Consider the following 22,436-nt stretch of genomic DNA (forward strand, 5'->3'; position numbering starts at 1 on the left):
CATCTTCAAGGAGGCAGCATGTGACAAGGCAAAGGGAATCAAAAGGTGAGCTAAACACCAGAAATGTCCTTTAATATTGGAAATGTTTAATAAAGAACTTCATGATAAACTCCTGACAAACAGATCCAAAAACAATAAAGGGGTGAAGTTGGTAAAAATGTCTGGGGTTGGGAATTTTTTCAAAGATAAGACTGCCACCTTTAGGTAAAAATGAAAAATACACCAACATGTTATAGTTTAGCTGAGGAAATAAAAACAATAAAAGCATTACCATCCTACCAGCCTGGTGTCCTTTATTTAAAAGAAATGCTTGCAGTGAAATGATTTTTAATGTTTACAATCGTTTAAAAAAGTTAATAAATAAGGTTCAGTAGCATGTAATCTATGACTGGTTCATACGGTGGAGCTTCAGTTCAGCTGAGGAAAAGATTCAGCTGCTCAACACTTTTATTCTATTTTTTATTTCTCACCAACAACAGAACCAAAGTTTTAGGAACCTTGGGTTCCCCCATCCCACCGATGATACCATGACACCGTCCGTCCGTCCATCCATCCATCCGTCCATCCATCCATCCATCCATCATCCATCCATCCATCCATCCATCCATCCATCCATCCCATCCATCCATCCATCCATCCATCCATCCATCCATCCATCTCCCTCTTCTGGTGTGGGTTGGACTCCCCTGGGACTGGCCTCTTGTCCCAGATCCTCTTTATGTTATTTATAACCAGGATCTGAAAGACATTGTCATTGTGAGGAGGGGGTCTTTTTTTTGCATTTTGCAGCTGATGAGCTCCTGTTTGGTGTTTATTCAGGCCATGGCATTCAGTGGTGCAACTGGAGTACTCAAACAGCAGCTGGTGATTCTGAGCCTATAGGTTCTCAGTCGGAACAAGAACACACCAGAATGCTCCGTCTAGTTCGGTGTAAGTTGGGCCGCTCTAGAGGCGCTTAATGTACATCAAAAGCTTCAAAACGGGTAGCGTATGACGCCCTGCAGTACCTCTCACAAGCCCCCCAAGTTGCCGTTCACCATAGACTTTGCATGTAAATCCGATGCCTGATGCTCAAAAAGGCGTTTGGTCTGAACGCAGCGTAACAGGTATATGATTGAATAAAACATTGCAAATTCCCTCTAAACAGTACAAGCTGCTGAAATTCTGCATATAATTTAATGCAAACGAGGCTGAGAAAACATCCAACCTGCAGCAGGTAAGGTTGGTTCCTTTGTGCAATTAAGGTTTGTGCAAAAACATTTTGTGTCACAAGAATGAGATCCTTCAAATTATAAAAACAATCTGATTGATTTTGGTAAGGTTATGTAATTAGTTTTTAGGAATCGGGCATTAAAGAATGTGTTCAATTGTAGTTTATTAAGTAGGAGTCATCCTTATTGTTTTCAAGCTTAATTAATGCAAATAAGGTGTAGTTATCATACAGTGCTCCAAACATTTTTCAAAGCAGAGATTTTGAAGAAGGCTGTGCATATGGTCAAGATATCTGCAGATCATTAAAATTATCACATAAATTTATGGACATGCCTATTCTAAAACCACAACTGTAGAGCATTTTAAGGGTTATTCCACATGTGGCTGGCTTTGTCCTTACTCTGTTACATTAAACTTAGCGTACAAGCTAAAGAAGCTAGTGGCTGAAAGGAAACAGGGTCAAAGGAAATGCCAGCTACAATTATTTTGTGATGAGAACCTTCAGTCTAGGACTGTTTAAGCCTTCCCCTTTTAAATTTTGATCTAGTTTAGGTTGATTCTATCACTACCCTGCTGATGCTGTTAAGGTATACAGGTATTACAGGAGTGGAAGCGCACAGACAGTGTAGAGCCAGTTGTTTTGGTTCTTCAGAAAACTATCTAGAGCAGTGTAAGCTGGGACCTTGGTCTCAGTGGCTCTCCTTGAAGCTAATCTGATCTATGTAAAAGTGGGGAGTTTGAGGTTTACCTGTATGGTCATGGGAGGGAGATACCAGACATTGACAACTATGGCCCAGCTGGTCATCATGCGCAGTAGGTAACTAACCATGTTGTATTTGCTGCTGTTCCAGAAAGCATCTCCAAACCGAGGGTCATACTGGAACAGAGATAGAGAACAGAAACGGTCTGAAAGCCCAGAGAAAACCTGCTGGTGTTGGAACTGAACTGGAAGATCTGGTGAGAACCACACAAGTAAGCATGGACTCAAAACGCCATTGCTTCTACCTTAATAGCAACTGGATAAATTGTTCCTCCAATTTCGAGCTTCCCTTTTTGAACATCATGACAGAGGTGTTGTTCACACATGTTCCTGTTGCAAAAACAAAAACAAAGCCACAGTCACAAGGCACCAAACCATAAATATCATCCTGATAATCCTCATGCAAAATGTGACAGAAGACACAGACCTTCAGGAAATATGAGGATGGGAAGTTTCGTCTTTGCAGCGACATGATCTCTGAGCCTGCAGAGAGGAACGTAAAACATGAGTCCTCGCAAGAATAAAACAAGCCCTTTAACTTGCTTTCAGTTTAGTTAAAGGGTCTTAAATCAACTTTTATCAGCTTTTAACTTTGTTAGGATGCTATTTCTTCTTCAAAAACATGCCCAAAGTGGTATTTTGCTTGATTAATGTATTTCTGAGAAATCATTGTGAATTATTTTCTCTCAACAGCAGCCCCTTCCTTTTCCTGGAAAATGAGTGGTTCATTACCGGTCTACAGTCATTACCCGCCCCTTCCAGGAAGAACTTACCTTGACCACGCCGCCCCTATCCAGTAAACAACATTCCCAAAAGGGGTAATGTGAGGCAGAGCGTGATCATTTCTGCTCGAAGTTGAGAAAAGTGTCTCTTTTAGCACCTAATCTCCAAAGCTACAGCAGCTGCTTTTTTTTTTTTTTTTTGATACCAGGCGACCCCATGTGGGGAGTGGCAGCGAAGCAGTGAGGGTAAGCACCTTTCTTTCTGGTTGGCAAAAATAGCAACAGAGAACAACTAATATTTCATAACAAATGGAATAACCCCGTAGTGCCACTTTACATTATACACAGCTACATCTAAAAAAATTTGAATATTGCTGCGTAAAAGTGCATTAAATTTTGCCAGTCATCTTATGAAGTGAAACTTATATATTATATGGAATCATTACACACAGTGATATATTTCAAGTCTTTCACCTGCAAAGGTTTCCCCGAGCGGCTGAGCCTCTAAACAGTCTCTCGCTCTCTGGGCCAGTAGGCAACATCATAAGACTGGACAGATGTCCAGAAAACAGTCATCGACACCCTTCACAAGGAGGCGAAGCCAATAAAGGTCTATGCTGTAGAAGCTGGTTGTTCACAGAGTTCTGGTCCAAGCATATTAATAGAAAATTAAGTGAAAGAAACATCTGTGGTAGGAAAAGGTGCACCAGCAACAGGGAAACTGCAGCCTTGATTGGATTGTCAAGTGAAATCTATTCAAGAATTTGGGAGGAGCTTCATAAGAAGTGGACTGAGGCTGATGTCAGGTTCTCAAGAGCTACTATACACAGGCAAATGCTACACATGGGCTATGAGTGTCTTACTTAGGCTAAGGAGAAAAGGAACTGGACAGATGTCCTGAACACAGTTTTCAATGGTCCAGGGTACTGTTTTCAGATGAAAGTAAATTCTGCATTTCATTTGGAAGTCAAGAGTTTAGAGTGATGTTTTCACAGTCAGTGATGGTTAGGGGCTCCATGTTATGTACTGGTTCTGGTCAACTCGGTTTTCTGAAGTTCACAGTCAATGCAGCCATCTAGCAGGAACTTCTAGAGCACTTCTAGAGCATGTCATGCTTCCCTCTGCAGAAACAGATGCTGACGATTTTATTTTCCAGCAGGACTTGGCACCGGCCCACACTGCCAAAGGGATCCAAAGCTGCTTCAATAACCATGGTGTTCCTGTTCTGGATTGGTCAGCAAACTCCTCTGACCTGAACCCCATAGAAAATCCCTGGGCTGTTGTCAAGAGGAGGATAAGAGACACCACACCCAACAAGGCAGATGACCTGGAGGCAGCTATAAAAGCAATCTGGGCTTCCAGAACACCTATGCAGAATCACAGGCTGATGGCCTTTAAGCCACGGTGCACTGTAATGTGATTCTCTAATTATCTGAGACACTGAGGTTTGGGTTTTCTTTACCTGTAAGCCATAATCATAACAATTACAAGAAATAAAAACTTGAAATATTTTTGCTCTATGTGTAATGAATCTCTATAAAATAACTGTTTCACTTTCTGAAATGACAAAAAAAAAATGGCAAAAATATTGCACTTTGGCGCAATATTCTGATTTCTTTTAGAGGTACTTGTATATGCCTGTAGTTGACTTTGGAAGGCTTAAAAAAGCATGATATGGAACCTTTAAAAGAAAACAGATCTCCTTAGTGCAGCTTCACACGGGGTTCCTCAACCTCTGATTCTAGAATAGGTTTTGCGAGCCTTATTCAGGATTCCTGAGTCATCTTTAACTGTGACTCGGTGGGGAAGTCTGCATGAAATGTGTACTGGTTCCTTTCTGTATTGTGGTCACAAAGCATGAGTGTGACCAAGACCGTGTGACGTGAACACTGAGCTTTGTTAAAAGCAAGACTTAGAATGAGTCATCGAGAGGGATGGCCTAAGCTAAACTGGGAATCTTGGCTGTCAGCTGGATAAGATGCAGTTCCTGCAGTTTGTGTTGTCTTCAAATTAACTCTTGATCCTATAAATGTTATTTTAATCACCAGGTTGTGTTCGTGTGCATTGTTTCCTGGCCAGCATTCCTAAGCAGGGATACTAAAGGAGTCGCACACATGTTTTCAGGCTGGACTTATAAGCACCGCCTCCTTGCCATTTTATATCAGCCATCAGTGCTTGTTAACAGAAACCTTTAGATTCATATCCAGCTAGTGGGATCCAGCTCTGAGGGGACTTAGGTTTTTACTACTGGGATAAGAGATTTCAAACCAAACTGTGAGACGATGACTTCCATGTTCTAACGAAACTTCTTAAGAGTTATTTTGGACATCAGCGTTTAATTGTTTTTGTCTCAGGTTAAGCAGGAGAAAGTTTTCTCTGGAGTTTTGAGCAATATGCTAACAACATTTTAATTGGCTGTTGGTTATGATACCCCTGCCTCCAGCTGTCATTAGAGCCAGTTCTATTGAAAATGGTAGAAACAGCCCCTCCTGAATATTAGGTTTACTGGCAAATTAATACAGGTATTAAATCACCAGATACAATGTTTTATCGATTTGTTTGGATGACAATACAATATTTCCCAATATAAGAAAGTCTGTTACGATTTCCGATCGATACGATCATACAATATGTTAAGATTTGTGGATTTGAACCCGATTTCAACCTCACACGGAGGCCACGTTTTAAGAGTTTTTATTGAAGATAAGTTGTGGAGGATGAGAAGCAGTACAAATTACACAAATAAACAGCTGTTTAAAGGAGCTATAAGTAAGATATTTACTGTAAAATCAACCTCATTCTCATTTCTCAGCCAGGATGGAAGTAACGTTCCCTATAAACAATCGGTCCTCTCCATCAACAATGTCTTCATCAAGTTTTGTTCCTTCCAGCCTAGAGGTAAAGTCCAGGGGTCCGTTCTTCGTACGTCGCTAACTCAGTTAGCAGGATTTCATTGTTGACGATTTGGCATGATCTTGGATCGTTTGGTTCTTCGAAAGACATCCTGTACTTGTTGTCATAGCAACATGTGCGCCAGCTTAAGCCTGCTCGAGAGCAGGCTTATTTCATGTAAACAAGATTAGATCACGGCTGTATAAGCGGAGGAGATAGGGAAGTCTGCCGTAGCCATGTCCATTTTTACGACAGCAAACTGTTGCGGAAGGTGCAAGAATAATTTGCAGAGTTTTTCGAATTAATCGCGTATTGCGCAACAGACAGGATCCTTTAGCGCAGCGCGACAGTGTAATTGTAGAGAGATTTTTCTTGGTGGCTGTTATAAACAGACAAACACATCATTTAACAGTGGCTTTTAAAGAGGAAAAAGTGATATTGGAGTCATAAATCTAAAATATTTAAGTTATTTGTATGATAGTTTGCTTTTTATTTTTATCATATTCAAGTGTGAAGATTTGTTCAGGCCATTTTATTGTGAAGTTTAGTTTTACTTTGAAAGGCTTGCATCCTGTCGAGCCGTATATTGTATTAGAAAAAACTACGGATGGATTATCTAGCCACGGAGCAATACAGTTTTACCGTGTAAACTGTGTATGACTTGGAAAAGGAAGATTTTAATTTTTTATGGATAAAGATTTTTTTTTGTTAAAATTCCCAGTTTGCATGCGTCCTTTACTTCCCGTCTCTAAGGAATGACACTGAAATTTGGATCTCTTGACATAACAAGTGCCTTTTTAAAATAAAGTATAATAATTAAAGGCTACCATTTTGTAGAATATTCTTGTATTTCACTTTTACTTGTCCCCATGTTCTAGTGGGTCCCGTGGAGGCTCTGATATAAAAGAACAAATAATATAAAATTATTAAAATGCAAAAATTCATACTGTAGAAAGTGATAGAAACATCTACCATGGACAGTATTTACGCATTAATTTGTCTGCTGCTTTTTGCAGCCCTCTCTCCTGGCTTTAGCAGACTTTGAGGTGTTCGTTTTAATTATTGACTCAAATTCAGCATAACCTTCCATTAAAAGCTCGTGTTCTGCTTGGGAGAAAAACTGTGGGCGTTCTTTGCTGAACAGCCAATAGCAGCGTTGCTGATCAATGTTTCTACTATCGATACATTTCCCCTTTTAAACAAACGCATGAACACGCAGTTGTCTCAGATAACTCAATCCAGCCATACTAATCATAAACAACAGGTGTGTTGGAAGAACCCAATTAGCCGGATCAGGATTAGCCGGATGAAATCATCTTGGATGTCTCATTTGATCTTGGATGTTTTAAGCAACGTACGAAGAACGGACCCCAGAACTACTACGGTTCAGAGTGTAGCTCGTGTTTACTTCCTGGTTTCTGAGCCAATCATATGAAAGTTCCCAGGATTCCCAAAACAGAGCGCGGCATTTGGTATTTTATCTTGGCAAAAGAGCAGCAGCCTGCAAACATGGAAGCCAGTAAGAGAAGCAGACCAGAAATAGAATGGAATACATCATATAGCTATCCTGTGGAAGTAAAAACTCAGTCCAACAACCGTTGAGTAAAAGGGAGGTCTCTGTGAAAGGCATTGTGCATGTGTTGTTCCAATTTTAACCACTAGGCGTCATTATTACTTATTGTTCCTTTTAAGCACAAACTACTCAAATAGCTCAACACAAATAGCATTACAAATGATTTCTTCAAAATAAAAACCAAATGCCACTTGTAATGACTATTGCTGTCAGAACCATTCAACCCCTTAATGACCTGCATCTTTAGTACTGATAGAGCCCCCTTTTGCTGTTATGACCTGCTGCTAATCGGATTCAGAGCAACACACCAGGCTAGCTGCATTTCTGAGGAATCTTAGCTCAGTCCCCTTGGTTAAAGACCTCCGGTTTATTAACACTTGCAACACACAAACCAGAGAATACTTAACTTTTCAAATCCTCCCAAAAATGTTGAACAGAGATTAATTCTGGTGAGTATAAGGACTGTGCTAGTGTCTTCCAGGGTATCTTCTATCTAAAACTAAGCTTTGATGGAGTTTTAGTTAGGCTTGGGGTCATTGTTCTGTCTGAAGGGTGTCTGGCTGTTTCAGGGATACTACATAGAGACACTGGCAGTCTACATGGGCCAGGAGTGTTTTATTTATTTATTTATTTGACAGGTACAGGAAAAGGAGAGCACAAAATTTCAATTCAATTTGGCTTCATTGGCTTCCAATTAGATTTCATACAGATTTTAAAATCCTTTTGTTTGTTCTTGAGTCTTTTAATTATGCTGTCTCATTTTATTTGACAGAATTGCTGCATCCAGATTAACTATCTCACTGTCTTATTTTGGCTGACCAGAGACTTTTAATCATTCCAAAGGCTAAATTAAAACTCAGAGATGACAGAGTTTTCAGTTTCTGCTCTAAGACTCTGGAATGATTCACCAACACACATCAGACAGGCTTCCTCCCTTCCTTTTTTATATCTTACTTAAACCCACAGCTTTACTCCCTGGCCTTGAAGTCTTTTTTTTAAGAGTTTTTTTTTTCTTTTCTAAGATTTCTTTGTGTTGTGTTTTTACACGATGTTAGTTCATGATTCCTCTGGTCAGCTCCTCCTGTTCTTTTCTCTTTTCTCTAAGGCTACGTTCACACTACAGGTCTTAATGCTTAATTCCGATTTTTTTGTGAAATCAGATTTTTTTGCGTGTCCGTTCACATTTCCAAATATATACGACTTGTATGTGATCTCCTGTGTGAACTGAATGCGTTCAACCGAAGTGTTGTTCCTCCCTATTTAAGCTTACTGGTCCTCTTTCGTCATCACTGGATTCTTCCGTTGCTCTGCTATGAGTTCTACAAATTGATCTGGAACAGATCCATTTAATTTCCTGTGCTTCTTGGCCTGTTGTACCTGTAAGAGACGAACCTGTAAGTCTTCATTGTTAAACACTCTATTTTTGTCACAGCCACTCTCTCCACTTGGGTCCTTCATTACCACAAGTCCTGACAGGTTTATTTCAGGGTTTTGCTACTTCTTAGTTTGGCTTCTTTGATGCCAAGTACAGCACTTTAATAGTATTTTTTGTTATTTTTAAAGTGATTTATAAATAAAGTTGCAACTTCATGACTTGGTTGGTAACCTCTAAGATAAAAAAAACAATATGTCACTGATCTAAGAGGTTTTGGTAATTGTATGTCACTTGTTATGTATGTTTTTTTGAAGAGATTGGTTTAATAACATAATTAATATATGATACCAATTAAGAAGACAAAAGTTGTAATCTTTGGAACAGAGTCCTTAAAAACTAAAAAAAGTAAAAAAAAAATAAATAAATAAAAAATAAAAAAAAAACTTGGTGTTTTATTTGACCAGGACATGTCATTTAAATCCATATTATACAGGTTTCCAGGTTTTCCTTTTTTCACCTCCAAATATTAAAATTATAAATATTCTGTCCAGGAGTGATGCTGAAAAACTAGTCCATTCTAGTCAAACTATTGTAATTCTTCACTATCAGGAAGTCCACAAAATGCAGTTCAAAGCCTTCAGCTGATCATAAATTCTGCGGCAAGAGTTCCGATGAAAATTAAGAAAAGATCATATGTCTCCCATTTTAGCTTTCCTTCATTGGGTCCTTGTTAAATAAAGAATAGAATTTAAAATTATCCTTCTCACATATAAAGCCCTTAATAATCAAGCTCCATCATATATCAGAGCTCTGATTACCCCGTATGTTCCTAACAGAGCACTTCGCTCTCAGACTGCAGGTCTATTGGTGGTTCCTAGAGTCTCTAAAAGTAGAATGGGAGGCAGATCCTTTAGCTATCAAGCTCCTCTCCTGTGGAACCAACTCCCAGTTTTGGTCCGTGAGGCAGACACCCTGTCTACTTTTAAGACTAGGCTTAAAACTTTCCTTTTTGACAAAGCTTAAAGTTAGAGTAGCTTAGGTTATCCTGAGCTATCTCTGTAGCTATGCTGCTACAGGCTTAGGCTGCTGGAGGTCATCAAGGTCTACTCTTCTCACAGCAAAAACAGATCTAAAAATAAGTAAAATGTTCTTAAAATTTGTGTTTTTGTCCAAGATTTGAGCATGTATATACAATTATCTGCTAATGGAATGAGTATTTTGACCCCTAAAATAAGATAATTAGACATCCTGCACTTGAAATAAGATGATGAAGATGAGTTGTTCCTATTTTAAGTGCAAAAATCTTATTCCATTGGCAGATCATCTTATTTAACTGCTCAAATTAAGGACAGATACACTCATTTTAAGAAAATATTACTTAATTTTAGTTCTGTTTTTGCAGTGTACTGAATTCTCACACTGTTCCCCACTTTTGCATTGTTTGTTGTCATTTAAACTTTTAACTATGTTCTCTCTGCCTTTTTTTCTCTTCATGGTGGTTACACCTGGTCTGGCGTTTGATTGAATTTGACTTTGTAAAGTGCCTTGCAATGGCATGTGTTGTGAATTGGCGTGATATAAATAAAACTGAATTGAATTACTAGCTGAAATAAATGCTTACATTTCCTGTTGCTAATGAATTCAAAACTCCGAGTGGGGAGTTTTTTTGAGGACTTCTTCAAATTGGCAGTCAAAAAAGTTATTGTGGACAGTGATGTAACTCTCATCCTCACCTGCTGGTCACAGTGTGCCGGTCTTTCATCTCTGACCTCTCAAACCACACATGGGGGCAGGACCTCACCATGGACCTCTGAAGGACACCCATCAGACCTCCATGAATCTGCCCCACCTGTGGACAAGGTCTGATTAGAAAGGATGTCACAGACCCACTGGTTTTCTGTGGATATGAGACTCACCATGGCATAACAACCGTCATTGGCCAGAATCACCACATCAATTGGTGTGGTGTGATTTGCAACACAGATTCCTCCTTTCTGAGGTCTGTTCTCTCTGCAGAAACATCAGCAAGGAGGTGAATGCACATCTACCAACATTTATTCAGGTTAGGTCAATGAACAGCAGAATACAAATAGCCTAACATTGACCACAACAGTCAGACAATTTTTTTTTTGTTTTTTTGCCAAGACCTGTTAGTTAAAAACATTGTGACGGTTGGTTTGTACAAACCAACCGTCACAAAACTAACATTTGTCTAATAACAAACTAGACAAATGGAGAGCAGGATGAATGTGGATGGTCTGAAAAAAACATCAGATCAACAGGAGTTAATGTCCTAAAGACACAAGAACACAATGAGTCTATACATACTGCCGTCAAGTTTTTCTTTCTTCAATCGGATAAGAGCAAAATAATAGTTTTTCGGTATAACATTTTTATACAATTAGTTAATTTGGGGGGAAAAACTAAACATCTTGAAGATCATTTATTTTTCCCCTTGAAAACTCTAGTTTAGACTTTATTCTTTGAACTATTAATTTTCTGAACAAATAACTTATACTAATAAAAAGTAGAACAAAGTGTTTCAGGTTGTAGCGTGACTGGATCATCAAATTAACTGACTTGTTGTGGTAGTGGATGGTAGCAGAAAGTCCTCTGGCACAGATCCTGTAGCAGGTTAGGTGGACCAGCTCACTCAGCCACTTCTTTGCACTGATTTGCACACACATAAAAACACATTACAATAATAATCTTCATCATTGTAACACACATTCCAATGAAATTCTTCTTCTGCATTTAACCTGTCCCTAGGGAGCAGTGGGCTGCCACCGTGTGGCGCTCAGGGAGGTTAAGGGTCTTGCTCAGGGACCCAGAGAGAGGCAGTCTGCGGGAGTCAAATCTGTTCTCTAATCACTAGGCTACCACTCCCCCAAATAAGGAAACATTCAGAACTCATCTGAAAAACAGGACAATCCTATTTGAATCACTGCAAAAATGTTCAACCCTTAAGTTTTCTCTTACATTGAGTTACAGCTACAAACCACACTGTATCATAGATTGCATGTGATAAACCAACACAGAGCCGACATGACATATAAAAATCCTACCAGTACTTCCTGCTGTTATTTTCAGCTCCCTTCACTATCATACTGCTAAATAAAATGTGCAGCCAATTGGGATCTTATTATAAATCCGGCTTACGTTGTAGAGAACATCAATGAGCAAAGGGTCTCATGAAGACCAACAAATACACCAAATAGAATGACCACAGTGCTCTAGTGAAATAAGTTAGTTAAGCTGTTTAGTCAACATGCTAAACTCAAATACCGCACATGAACCTGAACACAACATACCCACAGTGAAACATGGAGGTGATAGCATCATGCTTTGAGTCTGCTTCTTTCAGCAGGGAAAGGGAAGCTGGTCTCAGGTGATGGGAGATAAATTAAGCTAAACACATGGCAGAAGGACAATGACCCCAAACATAGTGGCTCTCTGGAATACTGACTCAATGGGACTGAATTCAAGTGCACGTCACTTTTTTCTGAATTTTATTTAAAACTTTCACATCACATATGTACACTGCTCTCTGTTGGTAAATTGCAAATAAAAGAATTCAAATAAAAAATGAAAATAAAAGACATTGGATTGTTTTATAATTTTACAAAGCACTGTATTTCTTATTTTACCTGCTCTCAGGCAGAAATCCAACCAGAGTTGTTCCAATCACAAGCCACGAGAGACCAATAATGGCCAGAGTAATCCTGCAGAAACACACAAAGACCTCTAACTGTCACGATCTCCTGGGGGTTGTATGTATTTTGGATTATTTCATTGCTGTTATATTTCCTCGGTTGTACTTTCTTCAGTTATTTCCTTATGCTTAATTTTCTTAGGTGTTTGAATTTTTGGGTTTTCTGTTTCTCGTTTCCTGATTATTTTTTTTGGTTGCCGCTATTTGAGCTCATATGCTTGTGGATTGTGTTCTTAGTTCATTCTGTAACTTTTTTATTAGACTCCTTCCATGCGTTTCTTCTTGGCACTCCTCCCCTCAGCTCATCTGTTTTAACTGGCCGCCCTCAGCTGTTACTCGTATCCTCCTGAAATCATTCACCTGTTTCTGACTCACTTTTCTTCAGCCTGCCTCAGTATACTGTAGTCTTTCTTCTTCTTTCTGTTCCTCACTGGTTTCTTCCATTTGACTTCATGCTCCCCGTTTCTCCATTCCTCTCACCGTGCCCATTCCACTTCCGCTGCTTCGTACCTGATCTCCTTGTGTGAGAATATGTTAAATTTTCTTTATTCATTAAACTTTTGCCTGTGCCACACACTGCGCTCGGGTCCTCCTTGAACCCTAGAATGACACTTATAGATTGATTTTAAATAGAAACCTACATCATTTCTTACAAACTACACTTTGTGTGGAAGATTGCTTTGCATTTCTGATTAACAACTGAAAAATCCCTACAGGTCTGTCAGAGGAACTCCAGCACTGCTTGGTGTGTTTCAGATTTTCATTTGATCTGACATTCAGACTGACCTGAGGGGGAAGAGGATGCAGTATCGGACAAAGACTCCGAGCCCCCAGATGATGGTGAGGCGGAGGCTGATGTAGTAGAAGTTCTGGTTGGTGCGGGTCAGGAGGTTCCAAGAGGCCAACTCCTCCGAGGAAAATCGCTGCGTCACCTGGTCATCCACAATGCTCTCCAGACCTTTCTTGCAGAAGTACATAGCGTCACTTAAACAGAACTCCCCTGCTGCTGGGGGCCGAGGGCACCGGAGCTGGCCCATTTGCTCCTCCATGGAGCCCCGGGCTCGTTCTATGATCCCTGCAAGACAATCACCAAACCCAGAGGTAGTTCTACAGCAAAGCTGGTGCTCATCTCCCAACAGGAACATATGAGCTGGTATTTGAGCTTTCATTTATTGTTTTTTATGCTTGATGTAATTTTTGTTATTACAACAGGTTCAGAGTCACGTGGCGTGTAAAACTGACTCGTCGCTATCATTTGTCGCGGGTGTATTCTATAAATGGAACATAAAATAGAACCTCACAAGATGACTGGCAAGTCAGGATGAGAGGAAAACCCAGGGAGAAACACAGCACTGCAGAATTCAGTCAACTAACAGCAAACGTAAAGAAATACTGAGTTTAAATCTATACATTAACATAGATTTCATTAAAAACTGTTTAAAGTAATAATAATAATAAAGTATACATATTTTTTTAAATCAGATCATCAATCATCCAGCAACTGTATTTTTGCTAGAGTTATTTTGGTTTGATCAGTGATCATAGTCTCATATATTGCCATGAGTCAGCTGACAATAGGATGTAAAATAATATCTTCAGAAACTAAAGTATTTAGGATTGTCTCCAATAAAGTGATGGGCAATAGTTGGGTTCATGGGTATGAAATGGTTAAACATGAGGGTAGAAAAGTGCTTCAGTTTTTTCCAGTTAGTCCGGTTAACTTGTGTTGCTTTACAGAAGATCTCATAATGAGATCTATGAGCTGGTGAAGCTGCTTTGTAACCAGTTTAGCCTCAGATTGCTGATTGTGTGCTGGGAAAACTAAGATGAAATGAGGGGAAAATAGACGAGAACTGAACAATGCGTGTGATAATGTTAATGGAATTCTGAGGATCATGAGGTTGCTTACCTCTTGTTTAATGCCAAAATCACAGCTGAGTCTAATTCTGCTGAGAAATATCCAAATGAAAAGGATAGACAGACCCAAAGTTTGCAAGCAGAACCACACAGCTCCAACCTGGGGGCCTTCCACCCAATGAAATCCTTCGGTACTGCACACCCACAGACCATGTTTCATCAGCATGTGGTGCAGTTCTGATGATCATGTAACTGTGTGGAGCTGTTAGAGGTGGATAGGGGTCATTGTTGATACTTTGACTTGTCCAAAGCAAAACTCAGCCTTAGGTTGACTTTCCTTCCTTGGATTAGCATTGATCCTGACAACAGGTGATCAGAACCCAACCAAAGACCTGGAGCTGTGGAGATGTTCTGAGGTATGAGAAGGAGACGCCTGTAACAGGATATTCTCTACAAACCACGTCTCAATTTGAACCCAGCTGACAAGCTAAACATCTACCAGGAATGTAACAGTACGCAAAATCCTTATCCAATCTGCACATCAGCAATAAACAAGTGGGTAAAAACAAGGATAAATAGATTATATCAGCTCACCAGCACATAAAAAGCTCATGAACCGGCTTTCCATGGCCGAGCAGCTGCATCCCAGCTTTAAGCGTGTCGGGTACAGTGGTGTATTATGCAATTTAATGCTTCCACTTTGTGTTAACAGTTTTACGATAGCCCTTCCTGGTCCAACATAAATACATACTCATGTACAAAGCCATCAAAACAAGGATAAGGAACAACAGGGGCGATTGTAGGATCAGGGCCCATATTCGCAAAGAATGGAAGGAGCTCTTAGTGAAGTCAATTTAGGAAAAATCTTAGAAATACCTGAATTCCAAGATTTTTCTTGGAATTTTACCTCAGTAACATAAAATTTATTCACAAAGCATCTTATGCCTTAAGAGTTTTTAAAGTGACAAAATGTTACGAATAGTGAGGAGGACTTTTAGTGAGGCTAAAAGCGTCTTCAACAGTGAAGATGGTGGAAACAGAGAGAGCTGTTTGGCTGATTCACCACTTAAACAGTGGAGCATGCATGTCCCAAGTTTTACCCATTATAGCCCCCTTTGGCAATAGAAATAGTGAATATTAATTCCCCTAAGAAAATACTTTCCAAAGCTTACCGGATAGTTAATATACACTCAAGCCAATCAATACCATTACCAATAACTAAATGGGAAAGATATCTTTCATTTCCTCTCGATGCTGACTTTTGGACCCAAATCTGTAAAAAATATTGATTACATGACCAAAAATGCTAATCTTCAACTAGTTCAATACAAGACCCTCCACAGAACACACTATACTGGTGATAGATTATCTAAAATGGGATTCACAAATGCAATTTGTTCTCACTGCACTCAAAGCTGCATAGATTTATATGTTCAATCCAATTCAGACAACTTTATTTATCCCCATAGGGAAATTCAGTTTTAGCCTACCAGTCGCATTAACAAGACAAGAAGACAACAATCAAGAATTCTGAAACACTGTCAATGACATAATCTTGCATTTGGGTACCAGGAAAAAGAAGTAGATACAAAGGTCACAATACACGACCACGTTCCTAACTAAGAACATGGGCAGGATGAGTCATGACCTGCTTAGCCTTCTGGAGCACCTATTTTTTCCAGAGGGAGCTCAGTTCTCTCAGCTGTACTCCAGTGATTCTGTGGTCCATGTCACCTGGTCTTGCACCCAAGTGCACTTTAGGAATGAACATGATCAAGCTCCAGAGTCTGGGTAGTGTTATTACAGTCACTCTACAAATATAAAATTCAATGGTACTATCTATATCAACCGCCTCTCTATACACCAATTTTGTTTTTAATGCGTCTCTGTAGGAAAGGGGAAAAGAGAAGGAAAGAGGGGGTAAGTAGGTGTGTCCTCTCGAGGCAGCATCTCTGCTCCGGGAGGGCACACGATGTGTCCCACCTCTAGCATCGCTGGTGATGTGATCTGCCACTAGCTGAAGACACACCTAATTACATATGAAAATAAAGGTAATGTGTATGTATGGATGCAGATATGTATATGAGTATGTAGGGACAGAAATGGTGAAGCGAGTGTAAAAATTATATTGAATAAATAAGTAAATAGCCCTGAAAAATAATGATTGTGATAATATGGTAATACTAAACATTTAAAGCATGGTGGTGTCATACATTTATTCATTTAATTGCTTACTTTTCAAGAGTTTGTTAGTTTACTTAATTAGTTATTTGTTTCTGTGACTATCATTATGTTTCTATTTCTTAATGTATTTTTGTTTTCTTTTCTCTATAACTTTTGCACACATTCACATTCTCACACATACTCATGCACGCACCAATCACATCCATTCTCTTTCAGTGACTTCCTTACCAACAGACCCCAGGTGCTGAGGATAGGGAAACACACATCTGACCCACTGACCCTCAACACTGGAATCGTGCAGGGGTGGGTGCTCAGCCCTGTTGTCTTCACCCTTTTCACTCCTGACTGTTCTACTATCCACCCCACGCCTCCGTTTCGTCCATTAATTTCTGATAATGGACACCTTGTTGAGCATTTTTCCTTACATCAGGGGTGTCAAAACTCATTTTGGGTTAGGGGGCGCATACAACTTAATTTGATCTCAAGAGGGCCACACGAGTAAACTCATTGCAAGATTAAATAGAACTAATAAAAGTGGACTTGTTGTTGATTTTTATATTAAATAAATTTCACTTTTACACTATATTATGAATAACCTCAGCGTTTTTAAGAAAAGTATGTGCAATTTCAACAATACTTTTACTCAGTTAAACACTTACTTGTGCATTATGCATAAGAACTGATCACAGTGATTGTACAATGTTGAAAAACATTTATTCACATTTTTTGGAACTTAAAAACACTGTCCTGCATGACAAAATACATCAAACAGATAAAAATTAAGAAATTATTTAAAGTCAATTTTCAACATCTGAAGCTCAGTGCTTCCATCTGCTGATTAAAACACAGCGCCCCTCGTGGAAAATATAGGAACTGCAGATTTTCAACTAAACGAAGTATTGTACACCTTTTCTTTTTTCCTTCTTGTTCTTCCTTTCCTCCCCTACTTTCCCATTGTAGTGTCCATATCATTTGAGATATTCCCCTCATGAATCATAATAAAACTATTCACATTCATAAATCAAGCGGAGCAGTATGGCGAAAGCTGACTGCCCCACTTGTGAAAGTCAAATCTGATGAGCTCTTTTTGACATTAAGACAACAATTCTTATTGCCACATTGCCAGACAGGACACTGCAAAAAAATAAATAAATAAAAAAATTGTTCGGCGGGCCGAAACCGGTTGTTAGTTTTGCTTATTGTTTTCATTTTACTTAGTAGTTTAGTTAAAGATTTTGTTGACCAAAGTATTTTAACTTGAAGTTGAAATATTTTGTAAGTAAATGTGTGTATTTTAAAAGGAAGTTGTGTTTATTCTATATATGTCTGCAGGGCTTGCTGTTTGAGAACACTAGTGTCCGAAATCACTCCTTCAGGATTGTTCTAGAATACCAGACCTCACCAGGCAGGAATTCATAAAACAGTGACCCAGACTAAGAGCTGTTTAGCTATTGTTTGGTCATTTTTATTATACATATTTGTTAATGATTGCCTGTTCTACTTATTAATAGTTATTGGTAGCCAAACTAAACCTTTTGTTGCACAACACGACTCCTGAGGACTCATTTCTTTTTCATACTTCTGTTTATTTATTTTTTTTTGTGTCCTAAAACTTCTTTGCTAAAGTTCTGAAGTAAGCGGCACTACATTTTTCACATTACGTTACTCAGAAGCAGGGTTTCAGTGTGTTTCTGTGTGTCTTGGTGTGTCCGTTTAAACTCAGCTAGATCCCATCCTGCTGTTTGGCCAACGTTACACAATCTGCTGTTGCATCATCATCCTGAGACGAGCCATGAGTTTTCTCACACTGAACAACAGCCCAACATGAGATAGCGCAGCTGACCAATGGGCAGTCCCGATCCTCACGTACGGCGTCATGTGATCTCTCTGCACTGCAGAAACAAATCCATCTCACAGCAGAACATCGTGTACCGAAAGCCAAACAACTGCCAAAGGCCGCTTCATGTTAGCGGAACAGTAGCGTGGCATAACTTCTCCACATGTTGCAACCAGATTTTAAAAGTCCCACTGTATTAGGAAACCTTTGAACACAGAACAGAGAGATCCCAGCATGCATCACAAAGCAGGCCTGAAGCTGACTGATGTTCATCAACACAGTGAAGCATGGAACAGAGGTCTTCAAACACTCTGAAAACATGGGAATTTTAAGTTTCTGTCTTTATTAAGTTCAGTCTTATATTATTATTACTCAACAATGCAGCATTGTTGTATTTTCAAAATTATTTTATAACAATTTGATTTGTATGTGAACTATAAAGCATGGTATATATATTTTTTAATATCAAGGTTATTCCTGCAGGTTATAGTTTATGGAATTATGTTGTTTTTTTATTGCATCAACTTAATCAAGGTTTTTTCTATCTTGTAAAATGTTTTTCGTTTTAATCATAGTCGATGTATTTTCTAATTGTCTTCATGTCTTTGCTTATGTTTCATTATTTTGTAGATATTTTTTCAATTGTTCTGCCTATTTCCCTATTTTCCTAAAAACCTAGCTTTCTGTCTCTAAAGTGAGGTGACTCTTAGGGCTAACATTGATTAAATAACGATATATATCGATCGATAGCTGTGTGGTTAAATAGAAAAAAAAAGAATAACAGAACAGTGAATTCTATCCTATCATGTCGGTTAATACTACAGTTATTAATCCTCCCAACCAATCACAAACACAGACCCAGGAAACCTTCACCAGCCTTCAGAGAGTTCAAAGAGCATGTGTTCCATTTTTTCTTTTTTAAGACTTAGAGTTTTGGTAAAAAGTTGCTTGAATAAAGGGTTGAGTCTCAATCCATTTATTTAAAAATAGGTCATTAAGCAACTGCATAAAATGGTCAGGGCTGCACTTTAAATGTATATTTTGAATTCTTTTGATAATTATCAATATCGATCAATATGCTGGTGAAGATTCTCAGTCATCCAGGTCATGGTCATTCCAGAAAAAGTAAAAAACAAAACAACTGGACTAGTTTTCCGAAGTTTGAAGACGTTTTGCTTCCTATCCAGGAAGCTTTCTATCTAAGCCATTACGAGGCTTTTGTTGGGCAGTAGTATAAAGCTTGATACTCCACATTACTCCAGAGTTTTTGAATTGAGAAAGCTTCCTGGATAGGAAGCGAAACGTCTTCAAACTTTGGAAAACAAGTCCAGTTGTTTTGTTTTTTACTTTTTTTGGATCGATCAATATGATTTTTATTTTATCTATATGCTTTTTTTCTATCTCGTCCAGCCCTAGTGACTCTTAATTTTAGCACTGGGTGTTTTGCTCTTTCATCCAAGCAGCATGTGTATCATTTTCCCACAGTCAGCATGGGACAGCGGGGGGACACAGATCAACCAAACATGAATGTTTTTGGACCAGGGCAGATAATCTCAATGCCCGCATCAAACCCCCTCCTGCTTCTGTCATCTTAGTGTATTTGTAGCTTTACATTAGCCTGATCAGCATGACTCCTCTGGTGTTTATTGTGTAGACTAACCTGTATGCAGAGGGACCGGTACGCTGGGCTGCTCCTGCCGTCCCTTCTGGATGCGTATTGTGGCCCACTGTGACACATTAACACGTTTTCAGATGACTTTGAACAACAGACTGCTTTACCAGATGTCTACGCACACACAACTTTCCCCTGAAGACACACTGTTGCCTTAAATAGAACTGAGACATTACCTCAAGTATTTTAACCAGAATCTGGATGTAGACTCCAGTGACCCCCAGAGAAAGGCCAAACATGGCGGGAAGCATGATGAAGAACACCACTACAACCATCCACAGCTGGAAAATGGCCCCAGCCACACACCAAAGGTCCTCCATCGCTGTGGCTCCCAGGTCACCTCATCATCTGCAAACCTTTAACCATGGTCCTGCTCAGTAAAAGAAGCTGGGATTCATTGTGAACTAAACATCTGTCTTATCCCCTAGGAAGAATAGTCCAAAAGGTTTTTTTCAGCACGTCAAAATATCACTCACTGACAAAAACGGTTAAAAACTAAGCTCAGCACAGAGAAGGAATGACCTGATTTAGACATAATCTGGTGCAAGGAGCTGAGAAATCTACAGTTGGCACCAGAGGATATAAGAGGTTAGATCAGAGGACGTGTTTTCACTAACCGTTGTTTTCGAAATGTTTTGACTGGAACCAGGATCAATTTAATTCTGTATTACTGCCTAGTGCCAATTAACAACACATCACCTCAAGGCATCTTACAAAGTCAGTTCAATCAAATCATACAGACAGATTGGTTCAAAGTTTCTAAGGAATCCAGTAGATTGCATCGAGTCTTGACAAGCAGCATTCACTCCAGCTGGATGAGCATGGAGCCACGGTGAACATTAGTTAGAGGAAAACTCCAGCAGAACCAGAACCAGGCTCAGTGTGAACGGCCATCTGCCACGACCCACTGGGGGCTTTAGAGGACAGAGCAGAGACATACAAACATAACCGAAGCACTGATCCAGGAGTATTTTCTCTGTAAGAAAAAGTAAAGCAAAGCTGCTTGTGACCAGCTCTATTCTGAAGGTTACATCTGATTCTAGACCATTAAGAGAGAGACATTGTGTCATTTTTCTAAAATCAATTTAATAAACCTTTGCTAAGAAGGATAGGTGTCCTTAATTGTTTGTAGTGGTATACAGAGGGTTTTAGTTATTACTTAAATCTGCTTCTATCCAGTTAAAACAACAGGAGCAGAAAGCTCTGCGAGAGCCAACGCCTGTTTAAAGATGTTTAAAGGTAACTGATCCTGGTTAGCTCATTTAACCTCAGGTTTGATGAGACCGCTTGATTTCAAAGAAATCCTTGTTTTCATGTAAATCAGCATTAATGTTGTTACATGTTATTCTGGGGGTTTAAACTAATTTTTAGATTTTTTTTTAACTCCAAGTAATCTGAAGCTGATCTGAGGCTTTTCATCAAACAACAGCAAGGGTTCTGATGGCAGCATGCAGTTGTAATGAAGCTGTTCATGGGTTGACCGGGTGATCCGAGCTGACCAGGACCAGAACTTAAATTCGCAATCGGACTTAAGATCTGAAGTTCAGACTAGTTTCAGACAAATGGTTCGTGTGCATTTTAAAACAGCAACCAATGTAACACAGTTAATATTACCTAGGAAAAAATATAAGTTACATAACAACGGAGTTGGGTAAATAAAAGTCTGACATAATTTAGAGTAATCCTTCCGTTAAAGGGACAGGACTTCCTGCGGTACCGTTACTCGGAGCTATGTTTAAAATACCCAAACCAAATCTGGCTAACACTGACAGAACCGGCATCAGGAAGGACTAGAACATACCTGACAGACACGAGACCTTCGCGGCGTCCAGCTGCTCCAGCGGAGCTCCTGGGTGTGCTGCTGGTCCACAAAGAGAAGCCCTTCTGACGGCTGGCTGAGGCCACGCCCCTTCTGACGTCACACACTGCCTCATGTCAGCATCTGGACGGAGGGACTAAAAATTATGAGAAAAACGTTCAAAAATAATTCATACCTGCGCGAGCTTTGCTTTGTCACTCGGCGAAGAAATTAGTGCAAAGTATCTGAAAAGAAAAATGAGATTGCTAAAATGAAAACAAGTTGAGTTGGAAAAAACCTGAACAATTTACAACAGGCTAGCTAATGCAGCTATTTAGTTTTACAGACCTTTTTATAATAACTGTACTGTCATTGGCATGACAGTGGCAAAAACACATAATTACAAATGACAATTACAGACTAAACCAGTAATAAAAAAAATAGCTAATCTAAAGTTAGTTCTATAGCAACAGAGAATTAACTTATCAGAAAGGCAAAAATAAGTATAGAATAAAATACAGAAAATATTACACAATTATTGAACATTGACGTATTTAGATAAAAATCAAAAAATTTGAAGCTATGGGCTTTGTGGAATAAAATAACTCTACATATTCCAATTGGGAAAGGTGAGGGTAAGTCTATATTTAACAGAAAAGAAGTAGAAATTTGGCAGCAAAGGTGGAATGAAGACAAGAAAGGAAGAGATTAGAGAAGAAGAAGTATATAAAATAAAATAAAAAAACAGTAGTGACAAAGAAGAAGAGAGAAGTGATAATGATGAGATTACGGTTATGCCATACATTTCTGAAATATGTTTTTTATTTAATAGGGAAAATAAC

The 22,436-nt window shown here is 39.1% G+C and overlaps 1 protein-coding gene and 1 long non-coding RNA gene across 2 annotated transcripts; one reads left to right on the plus strand and one right to left on the minus strand.

Annotated features, from left to right (window-relative positions):
- Positions 1 to 1,892: 1,892 nt before the first annotated feature.
- On the minus strand, positions 1,893 to 21,728 carry gpat3 (glycerol-3-phosphate acyltransferase 3). The gene is given in 12 exon segments (XM_036140659.1): positions 1,893 to 2,089; positions 2,218 to 2,255; positions 2,258 to 2,302; positions 2,400 to 2,455; positions 10,268 to 10,383; positions 10,451 to 10,544; positions 11,115 to 11,204; positions 12,182 to 12,256; positions 13,033 to 13,321; positions 19,785 to 19,851; positions 19,973 to 20,152; positions 21,598 to 21,728. Coding segments are annotated over 11 exon segments (1,173 nt in total). The 5' UTR covers positions 20,117 to 20,152; positions 21,598 to 21,728; the 3' UTR covers positions 1,893 to 1,930.
- On the plus strand, positions 15,546 to 17,953 carry LOC118563983. The gene is made up of 3 exons (XR_004931568.1): positions 15,546 to 16,154; positions 16,504 to 16,590; positions 17,620 to 17,953. It is a non-coding gene; the product is annotated as an uncharacterized LOC118563983 (long non-coding RNA).
- Positions 21,729 to 22,436: the final 708 nt, after the last annotated feature.

Source organism: Fundulus heteroclitus, chromosome 8, assembly GCF_011125445.2.
Source record: "Fundulus heteroclitus isolate FHET01 chromosome 8, MU-UCD_Fhet_4.1, whole genome shotgun sequence".
In the NCBI taxonomy this organism is placed as follows: domain Eukaryota; kingdom Metazoa; phylum Chordata; class Actinopteri; order Cyprinodontiformes; family Fundulidae; genus Fundulus; species Fundulus heteroclitus.